The following is an 18,522-nucleotide window of genomic DNA, read 5'->3' on the forward strand; positions in this document are numbered from 1 at the left end:
AGTTTCTCCAAGAAACATCCATAGAAATTATAACTACAGTTAAAATAGCTTTACAGTTTCTCTATTTAATTTTTATTTCTAATATTTTTCCTCTATTTAATCTTGGATGATTTTCCAGTTCTATGTTTTTCCAGCAAGTTTCTGCCCCACCCCACCCCCCCAAAAATAAAATTCAGAAACTAGCTGCATAATACTAGTACTAGGCCAATTTAGTTTGGCGTCAGTGTGATTATGAACAAATTTAGAGCCTTTAAGAATGTTTTGAGCTATTTCTGCATGAATTATATTTAAATATCAGGTTTATTGTTTTCCTTTTTTGGAAATCAGGCTGAAAATGATTACAGTAGATGCAAGTATGCAGATTGTAGTTCATTAACTTCATTAATCCCTCTGAAGTTTCAGACCTTCAGAAATGGTAACCTTGACTGGCACTGGCGTATTCAGTATGGGTCTTTGGGAAGTTCAATAAAGTGCTGACCTGGCATGTGGATTTTCATTCACCTTGGGTGAGAACCAGGTCCATGGGGAAAGTAGGCAATGGAAATAATGATTGAGGCCCTAGAACTTAAAGGAAAATCTTCACAGGGGAAATTTGATACTCCGTCTCCCTTTTCCCAATGACACAAAATGAACCTGTTATGGATTGGTGCTAGAGGGCCTTATCTTTGCACAAGTCCAGAGAAACTCGAGAACACCAAACTATAAGAGAAGACTGGAGGTAGGGTACACATGCATTCACATTCATCAATAATTCTGTGCTGAAGGAAGCATGAGATTACAGCTCAAAATGAATATAATTTCGTTTGTTGTTTTTATAGTAACACTTTATATCAGGGCTTTTTCCAATCATTAGGACATTCATTCCTATACTCCATTTCCTAGATATGGACAAAGCAGTTCTGTTTGCATTAAGATAGATAGACAGATGATAGATAGATAGATAGATAAATAGATACATAGAATTATAGACATAGATGTTACATAATTTTTAAATTATGAAGATAATATAAAATATTACTAAAAAGCAAAGAAATAAGAAACAAAAGAAAAGCATCCATAATCCCACTACAGTAAAACAACAAACATCGCTTCACACATTGACTTGTTTGTCCTTCTATACACAATTGAAATACAATTTTATGTTGTGATTTCTTTTATTTAACATAATATGGGTAGCATTTCTCTATACCAACAAAAACATTTCAGAGGCACCATGTAAACAGTGGCTATCTTTCTTTACTCAATCATTTCCCCATTAAATGTTAGGTTGTTTCCAGTGTTTTGTAATTATGAACAATGCTAATTCAGCTTTGTGCATATAGATTTATGAATTATTTATTTAGGATAAATTACCTAAAATAAAATAAATAAAAGTATTGAGAATCTTCTTTTTCTTTTTACTTTTATTTATTTATTTTTGGCTGTGTTGGGTCTCCGTTGCTGTGCGCGGGCTTTCTCTAGTTGCAGCGAGCGGAGGCTACTCTTCGTTGCAGTGCGCGGGCTTCTCACTGCAGTGGCTTCTTTTGCTGCGGAGCGCGGGCTCTAGGCGCGAGGGCTTCAGTAGTTGTGGTGCATGGGCTTAGTTGTTCTGCAGCCTGTGGGATCTTCCCGGACTAGGGCTGGAACCCATGTCCCCCACACTGGCAGGCGGATTCTTAACCACTGCACCACCAAGTAAGCCCCTAAAAGTATTGAGAATCTTAAAGGTCTTAAAATACATTACAGTAGCTTTCAGAAAATGTTTTGAAAATTAAAATACAATGAACAACCTATGAGAATACCAGGTTTCCTAAACCCTTGCCATCATTGAATATTGCCAAATAAAAAATTAGTTCTGTATATTATTATGAATATAATTTTATTTTCAAACATGAATATTCTAACCAAATACCATCATTGCTAACCTTGTCTTTTTATATGAGGAAGAGTCAAATACATATTATTATTTTTTTTTTTTCTGTACGCGGGTCTCTCACTGTTGTGGCCTCTCCCATTGCGGGGCACAGGCTCCGGACGCGCAGGCTCAGCGGCCATGGCTCACGGGCCCAGCCACTCCGCGGCATATGGGATCTTCCCAGACCGGGGCACGAACCCATGTCCCCTGCATCGGCAGGCGGACTCTCAACCACTGCGCCACCAGGGAAGGCCCAGGAAGTATACTTTTTGTGCCTTTTTTTTTTGCTTCCTCTCTTTTCCTTTTTTGAACTTCTATTTCCTGGAAATGGAGAATTGTCCTTAATTAATTTTTTAGCGTTCCTTTGTGAAAAGGTATCCTGTTTAATCATCTTTATTTCCCCACAACAAACTAATAATTTAAATAGTAATATATTTTACACCATCTTTGTAGAAAGTGTACACTGATGTTATTGAGAATGAATTCCATTTATTCTTCTCTTTCAAACAGGTTTAAAAGGCAGATATATGCCCTACCATTCAAAAGAATACATTTCAAATAAAATTTTCAAATAAGATTTTGTTAATATACTCATGTACAATAGTTATAATCTAAGTCATTTGACTTCAAGTATGTATGTATTTGGAGGCAATGTGGTATAGAGATTAAAAGCCTGCGCTTGCTAGCTGCATTTACTTTTTCCAAGGTACCTCAGTTTCCTCGTCTGTAAAATGGGGATAATGATCATAGTACCTTTCTCATAGGGATGCTATGAGCATAAAGTGAGTTAGTTAATGTGAAGCACATAGAACCTAATGTGTTTCCTCTTTGGGTTTAATTGTAGTCTTTTGCCCTACAAGGCTGCAGCTTATTTATCTCCTTACAAGGTTTTCCAGTAGTGTCCGCTCCTTTTCTGGCCTGGGTGAGAGATGATCTCCTTACTGCAGTCCTTAGGTAGCTCACAGATAGATTCAAAGGGACATACACTCAGGGACATACCCTCTGGGACCAGGGACTAAGAATGCAGGTTGGGGGGATGGGCAGAGGGCTGGCTCTTCAAGATTGTCACTAAGCTGGGGAAGGGGGAGGGTACAGACAACTAAGAACTTTGCAAAGCTCTCCTACAATTTTTAGATTTCCCCTTCCCGTCTTTTATTCTGTCTTCACTTGGTTACTGTAAACCTTTGACTGTTTTCCAGAGTTTTAACAAATATAGTTGAAAATTTTTGCTTGCTTTTTTTTTTTTTTTTTTTTTTGCTTGCTTTTTGATGTTTCTGTCAGGGTACGGGAGCTTGGAGGGGCGTACTCTGTCATTTGGCTGATGTCACCTCCCTGGATAAGATTTTAAAGGTTAACTTGTCCATACTTCCTTTCTCCCCCAAAAGGAGACAACCCAGAGGTTGTTCTGAGGATAAACTGAGTAATGAGATAATTAATGTGCCTGGCCCATTGTAACATCCATTAAAAATTTTTAGTAATTATTATGCTAAAATATAGTGTGACTTGAAATGCATGATATTCTAAGTCTAGGAAAACTTCAATACCAGATTGCAGTGACCTTTACTTCCTTTTTAAGACAGCTAAGGGTAGCACCATTTCTTCCTCAATAGTAGTCTCTTGCCTTTAACTATCTGGGATGTCTATTTGATCCTTCGCCAAACTCTGGATCCACAGTTGTATCTCATATATATTACAGGATCTCTATAAGGAATGATAAAATACAAAATTCATGTAAGGATTTCCTAGAACACACTGAAAAATAAATAGGAAAGAAAATATATACAGAAAGAAAAGACAAGGGGCTTCCCTGGTGGTCCAGTGGTTAAGACTCCATGCTTCCAATGCAGGGGGTGCAGGTTTGATCCCTGGTCAGGGAATTAAGATCCCACGTGCCATACGGCACGGCCAAAAAATAAAATAAAAAGAAAGAAAAGGCAAAAGTAAAGCTGCATATGGAAAATACCTGCAAAGGGAAGCAACTCATGCAGGATCTTCTTGGAACACGCACAGACTCACGTTGTTAGTCTGCTTACTTCCCAGAAGTTAAGAGCTCAAGTGATCTGGCTGGGGTCAGAACCTGCACCCCCTAAAGTTGAAATTTAGTACTTAGTAAAACTATCCACTTCTCCACAAGTTATATAGATGTTTTTCATTCCCTGGACATTCTCCCACTTATTTCTCCATGGGCCTAATGACCTACCCACTGAATACCAAAAAGATGTTGGATAAAGAATTACTGTCAAGATGTATGATTAACTTGGCTAAATGTTAACACAGTTTCGCAATGAAAACCTTAATCTCTGCCATTCAAAACTTTGCAAAAGATGTATGCACGGTGGTTTTGCTTATGCAAAAAATGCATTTCATAATTGTCATGTATTGTTTTTAACATATGTTTCATATCAGATACAAGAAAGGTCAAATGAGAGCTAAAAAACTGTTGGCCGGATTTGCTATGAGTGAGTCTTCCAGCACATCTGGGAACCTCTGTAAAAAATTAACTCGACATTCTGGACTCTTGGGATGGGCAGATTATTAACTGTTTTTGCAGAAGCACTCTGTGCAAGCCAAGGCATATAAGAAATATTTTTAGACCTGTAGACCATTAAATACTGTACAGTTAGCTTACTGCATGAGAAAGACAACAGGTACTTAAATGGAGATGTCTAGTTCCATTCACAAAGGGAAAAATAAACCACGCATTTGTTGGCAATGGCATTGGACAATTTAGACTCTATGGTTAAAGTGTTACTGGAAAATTGAATATCAGCCTTTTGTATTAAAATAAAATTAAACATTAAGAATTATAGCACAGAGCAAATTATAATCGTATTGGCCTTGAATCTGACATAGCTTCTGTATAGGTAAGCAATGGAAATATTTCTCCTAGAACCTCACACAAAATCTAGATCCAGATTTCTACTTTTTTTTCTCCTCCTGTCAAATACCTTTTTGGAGGTAAGCTCAAGGAGAAAAATACTAAGAAATATACTGTCATTTGCAACGAGAGATTCAAAACATTTCTCTTTTGCCCAGAAAGCCTAGGAGCTTGGTCATCATTTAACTCAGGCCTGGGAATCATTCTTTATATTACCTTTAGATGGTACAGTGACGCTGAAATAGCCATATTTAGTCTCTTCCCTGTACACAGTAGATAAATACCACTTAATCCCTGTTACTTCTGTGTGGCAGAAGTTTGTTTAAGCATGTTAGAGATTCCTGGGGAGCTTAAAAATATACTGACTCCCCAGTCTCTTCTCTTCTTGCGTTGGGCCCTGACACTGGTATGTATTTTTTAAGTTCCTCACTGTAGTGTGTAGTCATGATGGAAAACCACTGGAAAGCAATGTGTCTTAGATGGAGGAAAGAAAAATCTAATCATGGACTAGACATGGATCAGTCATGGACAAATCCAAATGATTCACTGAATGAAGTCTGAATCTATGCAAAGAGTTTTGAAGATTATCTTTTCCCAGCTACATGGTGTGTTAGTCAGACAATAACCTGAAAAATGAAAAGCCAATCATTAATAATTTTTCCAATAAATATACTTAGTAGCAGAGTATAACCGAAACAATTTTCTACATCTTTATGCAAAGAAAAAAAATGGTTTGAATGGTAATGTCAGGAGCTAAATATCAGATCAGGTCCCAGCCTGACTGCTGGGCTGGGGAGAAGTTTCTTTCACTCCAAATTATTTACAGGAGCATCAGCTACTCTGAGCTGACCCCACTCCAAATCACTTCAGGCCCCCAACACCAGGAATTTAGAAGGGTTAAAACACTAGAGGAAATAAAGACACACGTTTTAAACCACTGCATTTTGCCATAACGACTATCCTTTTCACTCAAATAGCTTAAGTTGAGTGGGATTTATAGTCTTCATTTTTAATTGTTTAGAGATTAATAATTCAATCATTCAGCAAGTGTTTGTTGAATGCCTACCATGTGCCAAGCACCCCTTTAGGACTCATGAAATTTACAAGAGACCATTCAAAAAAATGAAGAACACAATTATATATGAGATGGTGTTAAGTGCCGTAGACAAATATAAAGCAGGAAGGGGAAAGAAGTTTCCATTTTAAACAGGGTGTTGGGAAAGGCTTCCCTGAGGAGCTGACGTGTGAGCAGATAGATATCTGAAGGAGATGAAAGTTATGCAGATGTCCAAGCAAAGAAAGTTCCAGTCTGAGTACTCAGCAAGCACAACGCCTAGAGAGAAGTCTTTTTACTTTTGCCGATGTTGTTTGCACATAGATAATTCAGTTAACACAGTAAACTTTTTCTACCAAAAGATTCTCCCTTCCAGCCTCCATTCTAAGTCATGATACTCCTGTTAACATGTTTGACTACATAATCATGGATAATAATACCTCCTACCAATGACTGAACCCTAGAAGAAGTTAAATCTAACCTTAAATCTAACTGTAACTTTGCCAATTTTTCCAGGAAGGAGACTGAGCCTAAGAGAGATTATGTAACTTGCCCAGGGTCACATGCATAGTCAAGTGTGGGGCTGCCATATTTTATTCCAGGTCTGTCTGACTCCAAAGTCCATGCTCTAAACAGCTATACCTTATTATTTCTATCAACTTTGATCTAAAATAAACAATAAATGCAAGGAAGTTTCTCTTAACCATGGTGGATGTATTATAAACAATATAAATAACTTGTGTATCTCCTGTAGGTCACTTTACCTCCTCCTTCAGAATCTGTTTTCCCATCCATTAAATAAGGAGCTGAACTAAGTCATTTGTTAAATCTGTTCTAGCCTCAAAATACTATGATTCTATGATATATTCACGTTGGCCACTTTAACATCTTTTGAGTCCTACCAAATCAATGACATAGTCAGTAAACATACATTGATCGCCAAACTCCATGACCCTAAATAATTTTTACTTAAGAATTTAATTATATGCTTTGGTATAGAATTTATAAAGGTTTGACCTGGATTCCAGTCAAACCAACTCCATGTGCCTGCTTTGCTTTGTGTTTTAACTTACAAATACAGATGTGTATTGTTGATTCTGGCAATATTATTAAAATATGTAAGAAGGTGGACTACTTTAAAGCATCTAAAATGACCATATATTGCCCCACTCCCTACTCATGTCACCCTATTTTTTGCCTCCATCATGCTCATCTCAATCACCAGCGTTAGAAAATAAGTTCCATGAGGTCAGGGACACATCCATCTGCTTCCCATCTAAGCATGTGTCTCCTAGTACTGTACCTCCTATACCATAGGTTATCCACTAATATTTACTAAATGAAATGTATAATTAAATTACTTTCAAAATTGAGGATAAACCCAAGTTTTAAGAAACCAATATCAGCTCTCAACTGACATCCTGAAATGTAACAGTGGAGACTTGGACTCTATAATCACTAACTTAAGCTACATTACTCTCTAGTCCTCAGTTTCCTCGTCCATAAAGTAAGCAGCAAGGAGAGAAACAGTGTCTTCCAGCCCCGCAAGTCGTTGATCCTCTGAACTCTACCACTGGTGTAGAATATAGAAAACATCTAATTTAATAGAGGTTTAACCTGGATATCTTGACTTTATGAAACTGAAACACTTGCTGGGCCAGGCAGGAGACATAAATAAGCAAAATGGGTGGGGTGGTAAATTGCCTTTAGCAATTCACAGTCACAAGGGCTAAACGGAAAAATATAAAATCCCAGTAAGGACACAAGTGAATTAAAGCCACAAAAGGAAGAACAGTTATCTAGTTGCTTAGCATCACAGTATCTTCAGGGGCCAAGAATAATCCCTATTCTCCATGTTATATGGACGTAATTATCCTTAAGCAACTCAATGAGGATGAGTCACTAGCTTGTGGAGACCTGCATGATAAGACTTGTGATCTCTGATGGGATTCCTCCACTAAGCTCTTGATCAGACTTCTGCTGTCCTTGTCCAAACTGTCATCTTCATGAGGGTGGAGGTTAGTGATACTAGATCTGCAGACTGTGGGATGTTTGCTCTAGTGAAATAGTGGGGGTGGATTCTCATCCTGCCCTGTGTGCGGTGGAAGATTGTAGCCCGAAGGTTGAGGCCAGAGAAACCTACCTGTACATGACTATGTAAGTGAAACCTCACCACTAGGCACCCAAAGGGGATCTGGTCTGAGGAGGTTAGAGATGAGCAAGTGCTCCTAGGAGGACTGAAGACCTAGCACATGAACAGGGGACCACATGTGCTTGGAAAGCCCGCCATGCTAGCTTAAACACAATACAGAATCGTCCCTTTAGCTGCCAGCGACTGTGGACTGCTGGGACCACACACCAAGTTCCAAAGTTCTGCAATATTTTGGACTCCTCTGTCTTCCCTCATGTTCAGTCATTTATCAAGTCTTCCCAAATCATTCCAGCTGCTCTTCACGTCCATCCCTTCCTGCCCATATCCACAGTCCCCATGTTCACCCTGCTCTCATCCAGTACCTTCTGATGGTACAGCTGCCTCCTAATCTCCTCACTTTGGGTCTTTTCTGACTCTGGCGTCTCACACAAACTTCCAGGGCTCTTGAATTTCCTCAGAGTGAAGCACTCATTGACTTTCAAAGCTATCCACTATCTGGCTTCCACCTAGTTTCCAGTCATTTCTCCCAGGAGCCTTCTACTCCCATGAAATTGTTCAACCAACAGTTGCTTAAATACACCTTGTTAGGTTTTGCTCCCACACCTTTATTTGTATTGTTCCGCCCACTTTGGATACTTTTCTACTGGCTGCTCGCCAATCCAAGTGTTGCCAGTATTTTTTTTCTTTGGCCGCGCACCACGCAGCATAAGGGATCTTGGTTCCCCGACCAGGGATGGAAACCATGCCCCCTGCAGTGGAAGTGCAGAGTCTTAACCACTGGACCACCAGGGAAGTCCCGCCAGTATTTTGAAAACCTGTCAAATCCTCCCTCTTCCGTGAAGCCTTGCTTAACAGATTTGCCTACACTATTGCTTCTTCCTTTAAACCCTGATCAAAATTAATAACCATACCACTTTCTTCATGGAGGTACTTCTTCTTGGAGGTACTTTTATTTATTTATTTATTTTAATTAATTAATTTATTCTTTGGGTCTTTGTTGCTGTGCGCGGGCTTTCTCTAGTTGTGGCGAGCAGGGGCTACTCTTTTTTGTGGCGCACTTCTCATTGCAGTGGCTTCTCTTGTTGTGGAGCATGGGCTCTAGGCGTGCAGGCTTCAGTAGTTGTGGCACACAGGCTCAGTAGTTGTGGCACACGGGCTTAGTTGCTCTGCAGCACATGGGATCTTCCCAGACCAGGGCTTGAACCCGTGTCCCCTGCATTGGCAGGTGGATTCTTAACCACTGCGCCACCAGGGAAGCCCCTGGAGGTATTTAGTATCAGGCTGCATTATGGCTTTGTGGATGTCTATGTGCTGTTCCCAAATCAGAATATAAAGTCCAAGTGATCAAGTTTCCTTTGTGTCCTTATAAAAGCCAGGGTAGCATCTTAAACAAATGCTTAATAAATACATTTTGGATGTAATAAACACATCCAAGAGAAAAAATCAAGGAATGCCTTTCTTCCTCCCAGATACACAGAACTGAATTCAAAATTAATATTTGCAGGACGGTTTTACATCCTGTGATAGTGTCCAAGGGACATTTCTAAAGTCTTATTAGAGCAATTTGAGAAGCAAAATTTCATTTCTCTAAAGTGTTCTTGCTTACTTCTGAACATCATGGAACCTGATATGGGAAAGAAGGAAAAAACCAAAGAGCCCACTGTGGATTTCGTGAAGGGTCTTGTGAAGGGTCTTGTGAAGCCACTTGTGAAGGGTCATGTGACGACCCAGCAGGACTGACATCTGATATAGACTTTTCTTACTTCTGTGAAGTACCTAAAACTATGGGAGTGAGTTTTAGGGCACTGCTTACAAACAGTTGCAATATATATATTTATGAATTAATTTGCATAAACTTGTGCTAAAAATATGCGCCATGAGCTCTATAGATAACTTGCCCGTGGGTACTTTGGTGCTTGGGAATCATGAAAAAAACAGCATGATAATAATACTTCCATGATAATAACACAATGAGCAGGAAGTCATTCTTGATGACTCTGAATTTAACAGGAACAACTTCAACAACGTAGAAGATTTTTCCAACAAATAGTGATAAAGAATCATTCATAAGTAAATGAGATTTGGAGGAATGATGTTTATTTGACACAAACGCCACAGAAACACAAGATAATTAGAGCTGAATGCAGGAAGAATGCTCATACATGGCAAATTTCCCAAATGGGTCCATAGTTATAAAATCAACTAGGACTTTCCAAATAAAAAAGTGTAGATAAATAGCAATGAACTTTTTACTTTCACTCTGTTAGATTTATAGGTTCTTAGAAACATTTCAATTACTCACATCTGGAAATAATGTTTGTAATCCTTCTGGAGTTGTTCCTCAAAACCGATTCCTTATTTCAGGGGCTATTATCTGTCCCTGACCTGGAAGCTCCTAGGTGATTAGCTCACAGGCCAGAGAGGATGTCTTCTGGGGTACAGTGATCTCAATAAAGAGACTTAAAACCATTTCACGAGGGACAGTGGAAGGAAAGAGGGCCAGCTAACCTGGGAATGGAAGACTGAGGTGAGACATAACAGCTACTTTCTAATATTCTAGGTATTATTTTATCAAAGAGAAAGTAGATCTCTTCTATGTAACTCAGGAGTGAGCTAGAACCAGTGAGGAAAGTTTCAAGGATCCAAACTTCTGTTCAACTTGCAAAGAATTTTCTAACAAAGGGAGTAATACTTAGTGGAAGAGGTAATTCCTTTGAAGGAATTTAGACTGGGGCTGCTTAGTGAACTTTGAGGGATGTTTTTGCTTTGCCACTCAAACTGGTATCCACGGAATGGGGCTGGTCTATACTTTCTTTTTTTTCTCCTGGAGATTTATATTTTAATGATATTTTTTTTATCACAGTTTGACTCCTAAAATGATGGTTCCTATCAATTAAAACAAACAACATTACCAGGAAATCCATTAATAAAATGTAGACCGCTCACATATTTATGTATGAAATATTTTATGTGTGTATCTGATATACTAACAGACATAGGATGATGATCTATTCCTAGATGTTCTTGTTGGAGGAGGGGAGGTAAGAACACAATATGAAATCTACCCTCTTAACAAATGTTTGTGTGCAATACAGTAATGTTAACTATAGGCACATGTTGCTAGGCAGATCTCTAGAACTTAATCTTCTTACATAACTGCAACTTTATACTCAATGTATGGCAACTCCCCATTTCCCCTTCCCCCAGCTCCTGCCAACCACCACTCTACTTTCTGCTTTTACATGTTTCACTAATTTAGATGCCTCTTATAAGTAGTATCAGGCAGTATTTGTGCTTCTGTGTCTGGCTTATTTCACTTAGCATAATGTCTTCAAGCTTCATTCGTGTGGTTGCATATGACAGGATTTCCTTCTAAGTCAGAATAATATTTCATTGTATGTGTCTACTACATTTTCTTTATCCATTCATCTGTCCATAAGCATTTAGGTTGTTTCTACCTCTTGGCTATTGTGAATCATAGGGGTGCAAAGAGCCCTTTGAGATCTTGATTTCTACACGTTCCTTGGTATTAGTTCAGGACAAGAGAAAGAGCTTGTGTCAGATTGAAAATGGACACACTGATTCCTTCATCAGTAGAGATTTGCTATGGAAAGAAAATGTCAACAGAACTAAACAATGTACTTAGTGACATTCTTGCTGCCATGGAAGGAATACTTTGAGTCTTTTGAGTACTTTGACTGTTGCTGCAATGGTAGGAATTTACCCATTAAATAGTAAAATACTAGAGAATTTTCACAGTAATCAAATTATCATACTACAAAATATATATAAATGGAACATCCATTTGAACACTAGGATTTATATTTCCCCAATTGAATATATGTTTGAAAGTCACACATCACAATTATAGAAAATTGCAAAAAAAAAAAAAAAGGATCATTACTGTTCCCTGGTATTTATTGAAAGATTCTATTAGTTGGATGTGATGTGCACCAGGCAGAGTCTTTAGGTTGAATAAGTAATACATATTGCATATATGCATGTGCTACTATTTAAAAAGAAAGATTCTGCTATAATTATAAAAGAAGAATTCATATTAAAGTGCAACTGAATTAAAAGTAGCTCTTTCTTATTATGTGTTTTCCCAAGCATATATACTAAAAGTACCATCTTGGCTACGTAGAAGTCCAAAATGCTTTTTATTTTATTATTTTTATTTTTTTGCCCATGCCACACAGCACGCAGGATCTTAGTTCCCTGACCAGGGATGGAACCCGTGCCCTCACAGAGGAAATGCGGATTCCTAACCACTGGACCACCAGGGAATCCCCCAAAATGCTTTTTATGTGATGGATATTCTTACATGAAAATGCTTGCTAATCATGCAGGGCCTCTGCGTCCAGCTGTGCAGTTTGTGTTATGCAAAAGGCACAAGAATGAGGGAGCAAAGTAGGAGGCTGAACTCCAGCCCCCATGAGCCCTGGCAGTGAAACCACATCAGGCATAGGGTCACCATCCATCCCAGTTTGCCCAGGACTGAAGGGTTTCCCAGGATATGGGGCTTTCAGTGACACAACCAGCATAGTCCTGGACAAAGCAGGCATGGTTGGTCACCCTAATCAGGTCACAGATGCACTTTATGTTCTAGTTTCAGCCTTGGAATCTTTTCTGTAGAACTGTAGGCCTGAAACAACTGAAACAGTGAAGCAATTTTTTCACATCATTTCTTTTCTCCTTCTGTTTTCAAGGTGAAAGAGCCATGTAATCATGCCAACATCCTGTCCAAGCCTGACCCAAGAACCTTCTGGACTAATGATGACTCAGGTATTATTGGAAAAATACATTCTGGCCCTGTGATATATAGAAAGCATGCGGCGGTAAAGCCCCACACAAAGGCAAGGTTTAGGGGAAATTTTTGGTTTTGCTTGTTTGTTTCTTTATACATAGTCCAACACTTGAATGTACTTCGCAATCACTTTTTTATAAGTCTCTTTATTTTATCTTCTTTTTCAATTTCTAAAGCATGTATACCATTAAGTACAGCTTGATGAATTGTGAAGTATAATCAAGTGTTGGGGGAACAAAGCATGAGTCTATTTCCTGGAGTGGAGGACAGAGAAATAAGATAAGGTGGGCAAATATACTGATTCAAGTGTCTCTTCCAAGGAAGGAAGGGATTAAAAACCCTAAGGTGAGTCATATTCCAAATACTCAGTGGAGGGCAAGTATGACTTGCACTATCAATCATATATATATAAATCTAATCACAGTATAAATCTAAACACAAGTATAAATCTAATCACAGTCAGAGGAATGCTACTTTCTGAGATTGGAGAATATGCTTCACGTGTGTAATTAAAAATTACACTCGGACCAAGGGTAGGTATGTTTTTACAGGAAACTGAAGACATAACATCTTTTCATTCTTTTCCACAAACACATTGAACCATGAGGCCTAATGACACCAAGTAAAGACACTAGAACTGAGAAGAGAAGGGTCAGTAAAAGAAACAAAATAATTCAGAGGGTGATCCTAGAGCTTTCACCTTCTCTAATTAAATAGGGTCTAATTAAGTGGAGAATTGTGGTGATACCTAATATTTGTATTAGGCCTCACGGTTTGTATATTTGTATAGATCTCAGTGTGTTCACAAAAACCTAATTTAGTGTTTGGGCCAACCCTATGAAATAGAGGGGCACACATGATAGATGAGATCAGATGCTGAAAGAGGGTAGCTGTCATCCAAAGCTCATGAGCAGAGAACCTCAGGACTGGGAGGGGGATGGAGAACCTGCGTGCTCAGTTCTGTATCACTCTTCCTAGGAAGAAGCAGCTCTCCTCTGAGAAGCAGCATGAGCTAAATTGGTGCTTTAATCTTTTCTTTATAAAAGAGAGTCAGAGACTATGCCTATTAGCAGAAGCAGGAGGGGTTGGAGAGGGAAAAACACTCTGCTGCCTTTTTTTCAAAGACCAGGCTTACAGTAAACTTATTATCAATTTCATCTGTCAAAAAAATTGTTCTGTCTGTTTTATGTCCTTTGAAGAAAGATGAAGAAACATGAAAGTGAATTGGCCTATTTATGCCATCATTGTGGTCCATTAGTAGTACAGCCATAAAATAAACAAGCTGTCCACCGACTAATACTACTATTAAGATCTACAGCACATATGCTGTGAAGGAGCCATGTAGAACAAAACATAACAATTAAATGATTTTTTTTTAGTTTTTTAAGGAATTTCCATTCTGTTCTCCATAGTGGCTGTATCAATTTACATTCCCACCAACAGTGCAAGAGAGTTTCCTTCTCTCCATATCTTTTCCAGCATTTATTGCTTGTAAATTTTTTGTTGATGGCCATTCTGACCAGTGTGAGGTGATACCTCAATGTAGCTTTGATTTGCATTTCTAGGGAGATGTAAGAGGGAGAAGATATGGGGATATATGTATATGTATAGCTGATTCACTTTGTTATACAGCAGAAACTAACACACCATTCTAAAGCAATTATACTCCAATAAAGATGTTAATAAATAAATAAGTGATTCTTAAAGTTATGCAAAGAGAATGGAATTAGAAGGGAATCTGTGCAGGCCAGACCCAGAAAATGCTACTTCGGTACTTTTTGGAGCTGGAGAAATTATGTTACAAGAAAAACTACTGCAGAACGTGTACAGAAATAGTAATAGGAATGCTCTGGATCTACTCATCTTAAAAACTTTAAAAAAATTTTTATTGCATCTTCAATGGGGTTACAAATATAGTATCACTTCTGTAGTAGCAGCTCGCTTAATAAAGATCCTCTCCAATAATCACTTCTTAGACTAAGGTCTATGTTTAGTGCTTTGGTGGGAGAGGTAGCTGTTCAGTCAATGATTGAGACATGGGTATTAAAATCTCCACCTATGGTGGTAGAATTATCTTTTGCTTTTTAAAGTTCAGTCCATTTTTACTTTATATATTTTGAAGCTCTGCTATTAAGCACATACACTCTTATAATTGTTGTAAGTTCCTGATGAATTGTGTTCCTCTTTATCTCTGGTAAAAGTCTTCATTTGAAGTCTTTTTTTTTTTTTTCTGACATTAATATAGCCTAGCCAACCTTCTGACACCTACTCTTCATGTGATATATCTTTTCTATCCATTTACTTTCAACCTATCTGTGTCTTATCGTTAAAGTGCTTGTCATATAGACCTCATATAGTTAAGTTTTCCTTTTAAAGACTATCTGACAATCTCTGCTTTTGCTTGGAATTAAATTACACTTAATGTAATTGTTAGATATAACTATACCATCTTGATATTTGTCTTCCTCATGACCCTTCTCTTCGTTTGCTATCCTTCCTTTTATGACTTCTCTAGTTATTTGAGTATGTTTTAGAATTCAATATTAATTTATCTGTTGGCTTAGTGGTGGCTCTAAGGATTACAATTAATAACTAAGTTTTCACAGACCATTATAGAAAACTTCAAACAGTATAGGTCTATTTATCCCACTACTCCTCCCATGCTTTACATTATGGTTGTAATATATATCACTTCTACATATGAAATTAAACCAATGGTATAACGTATCTAAAGGAAAACCATCCTTTGTATTTTCTGAGATGTTTACCATTTCTGATGTTCTTCATTTCTTCTTGAAGATCCAATTTTCCTCAGAAATCATTTCCTTTTAGCCTGGAAAAACTTCTTTTAGTGTTTCTTATAATGCAGTGATTCTCCGGCAATGACATCTCTCAGTTTTCTTTTATCTTTATGATATGCCTTTATACATGAAAATATTTTTATTTAATTCTTGAAGGATCTGTTTTTCTAGATATAAAATTCTAAGTTGATGACTTTTTTTTTTTCTTTTATCACTTTAAAGATGCTGGTCCAAGGTCTTCTTCTCTCTATAGTTTCTGATGAGAAGTCAGTGATGATTTAAATTATTGTTACCCTGAATGTAATATGTTGTCTTTCATTGGCTGCTTTAATTTTTTTTTTTTAATCTTTGGCTTTTATCAGTTTGACTATGATGTGTCTAGAATAGAATCAATGTTCTTTAAGATGTAAAACTCTGAGGTTTAGGAAGTTAAACACTCTTCTAGTCTATTAGTAGTTTTCTTAGAATTTGAATCTGAGGGATGCAGTTGTTTCTGCGGTAGTTTCTACACTGCAGCACGCCCTTTCTTCATCAGGACATCAGCACCCCAACTAAAACTTCTAGATGCCTTCAATTCTGTTAGGTGTAAACACAAGCTAAAGCAACTCCACAGCCTTCTGCAACATGCAAATTTACAAGCCTGCAAATGGATTGTTTACCAAGACAATATTCTGGTCATAGTATGAATTTTATTAGGGTAACTTTTCCCAGTTCCTGAAATAATTGTGATAAAATGGTTCCATCATTTCCTCCAGCAAATATATTTCAGTGAATGGATTATTTCCATTCAAAGCCAGCCATCATCACAGAGTATTTTACTTACTTAATCTAATGTATAGTCTCAATACACAGTTTAAGTAGAGTTCAATATTGGAGGTAACTAGTCAAGATTGCTTGATAGAAATAGAAGTTAAATTAAAAAATCTTTTGTTTTGAAGTAGGGAATTACTGAGGGTTAGCTCACCCTGAAATCTGGTGAGATTGCCTAGATTTTCATACCCATTATCTTTTTGCCTGACTACCAGAGGATGGGGCTGGTGTGCTCAGTTGCCATATGCAGATATGGTAGTTGGAGAAACAAAAGTAATTTTTTAAAAGCTTTTTTTTAAAATATAATATGAAAGTAGCATATGTTCACCATAGGAAAGAAATGGAAAATTAACCATCCATAATCCTCCCACCCACACTTTTTTTCATTGGACTTGACTGTCTTGTGCATTCCCAGCATTTGTTCTGACAAAAGCAAACAGGCTGCAAAAGTTTAGGCTCTTTCCTATTATCTTTGTTTTTAGGCCTTAAAACCTGATTTGTTTGTTTTGGCCCACCTTTGTTTTTCAATTGCTAGTCCTTCCGTAGCCTGTAACATCCTCTTAAATGAGAATTTCAAGGTAGGATGAGTTTCCTCACACTTTCAGAATGTGTGTTTTTCCAGGTACTATTATTGGCAACACAGATAATGGTATTTACTTAGAGGAAGTCAGATAATGAAGCAGTTAAACAATAAGGTTTCTTTTGCAAGGGCCATGGTTTTAACTGGGCACCTGTTTTGCCTGGTAGGAAAATGTACCTCCTTGATGTTCTCCCTGGGCTCTTACTTGAAGTCACCTTTGAACAAAATGCAATTCTACCCTTGGGATGTTCAAAATGTCTAGATTTCTTTCAAGCAAAAATTAAAGAGGAAGATTCATTATTGTGCAAATTTTTTCCAGAAAGAAAACTAACTTTTCCCTTATATTTTCAGGATTATCATTATTTCTTTATATATATATATATATATATATATATATATATATATATATATATATTTATTTATTTATTTATTTATTTATTTATTTATTTTGCAGTACGCAGGCCTCTCACTGCTGTGGCCTCTCCCATTGCGGAGCACACGCTCCGGACACACAGGCTCAGCGGCCATGGCTCACGGGCCCAGCCGCTCCGCAGCATGTGGGATCTTCCCGGACCGGGGCACGAACCCGTATCCCCTGCATCGGCAGGCGGACTCTCAACCACTGCGCCACCAGGGAAGCCCTATATTTTTTAATGATTCATCACATTGTAAAATTCAGCCCAAATTTCTGGGGATGTAGAAATCAATATCAAGAGGTATATTCATATTTATATGGGAGCAGTAATTTTTGTACCAAATGTAGAAATGAAAAGATGCATAGTTTGAAAACATACGGACTACAGAAATATTTCAGTGTTTCAGAGAATACATAAAATTCGATCATTGCATTAATATAAGGAGAGGGAGGACTTCATTCCATAGATCTTTCAAAGTGGAGAAAATATAACTTCTAGATTTTTATTCTTAAAAAGCAAAACACTCTCCTATTTAATATCCAGAAAACTGTTGCTTCATTCCTTAAGATATGGAATTGTCTAACCCCCTCACCCTGCCAACAAAAAGAAATGTGAGAAAAGTTAAACACAATCTGCTTACACAGAAACTTTCCATCTGATACTTGTTGGCCAGTGTAGACTTTGCCTCTTGCTATTAGAGATAAACCATTTGGTAAAAATCTGTGGATATAAGAAGATCTCTTAAGTAGACTGACCTCATTACTCAGGTCTTAACTAAAAAAGGTAGCTATCTCAGTAATGAAAGCCACCTTGCCCACAGTGTGAAATTCCAAATATCACATAATGCCACCCATGGGATCAGAGATGGAGGTAGGCTTTGGAGAAAACAGGGGCATGCTCCTGGCTGCTTCTGATTTCCCCTACTTCTGCCGCTCAAAGCTTTCCAAATCAAACTTGGTATTTATTCCCTTCATCTTAGATCAGGAAGCCACAATCATCCTCAGTTTCCTGAACCACATCTCTTTCAGCCAACTGGACTCACATCAGTGCTGACCAGCAGACCATCTGGCCATGCTTCCCAGTGAGCCACGCATGGAGCAGCAGGAAACTGCTCAACACTTTACTTTCTG

The 18,522-nt window shown here is 37.9% G+C and overlaps 1 protein-coding gene across 1 annotated transcript in view; it reads left to right on the forward strand.

Annotated features, from left to right (window-relative positions):
• Nucleotides 1–18,522, forward strand: part of SGK1 (serum/glucocorticoid regulated kinase 1) — a 111,523-nt gene that overhangs the window by 68,295 nt on the left and 24,706 nt on the right. The window contains exon 3 of the mRNA XM_060167272.1: nucleotides 12,688–12,763. Coding sequence (XP_060023255.1) covers nucleotides 12,688–12,763 — 76 coding nt within the window. The remainder of the gene's footprint in view (nucleotides 1–12,687; nucleotides 12,764–18,522) is intronic.

This window comes from Lagenorhynchus albirostris, chromosome 12 (assembly GCF_949774975.1).
Source record: "Lagenorhynchus albirostris chromosome 12, mLagAlb1.1, whole genome shotgun sequence".
NCBI lineage: Eukaryota > Metazoa > Chordata > Mammalia > Artiodactyla > Delphinidae > Lagenorhynchus > Lagenorhynchus albirostris.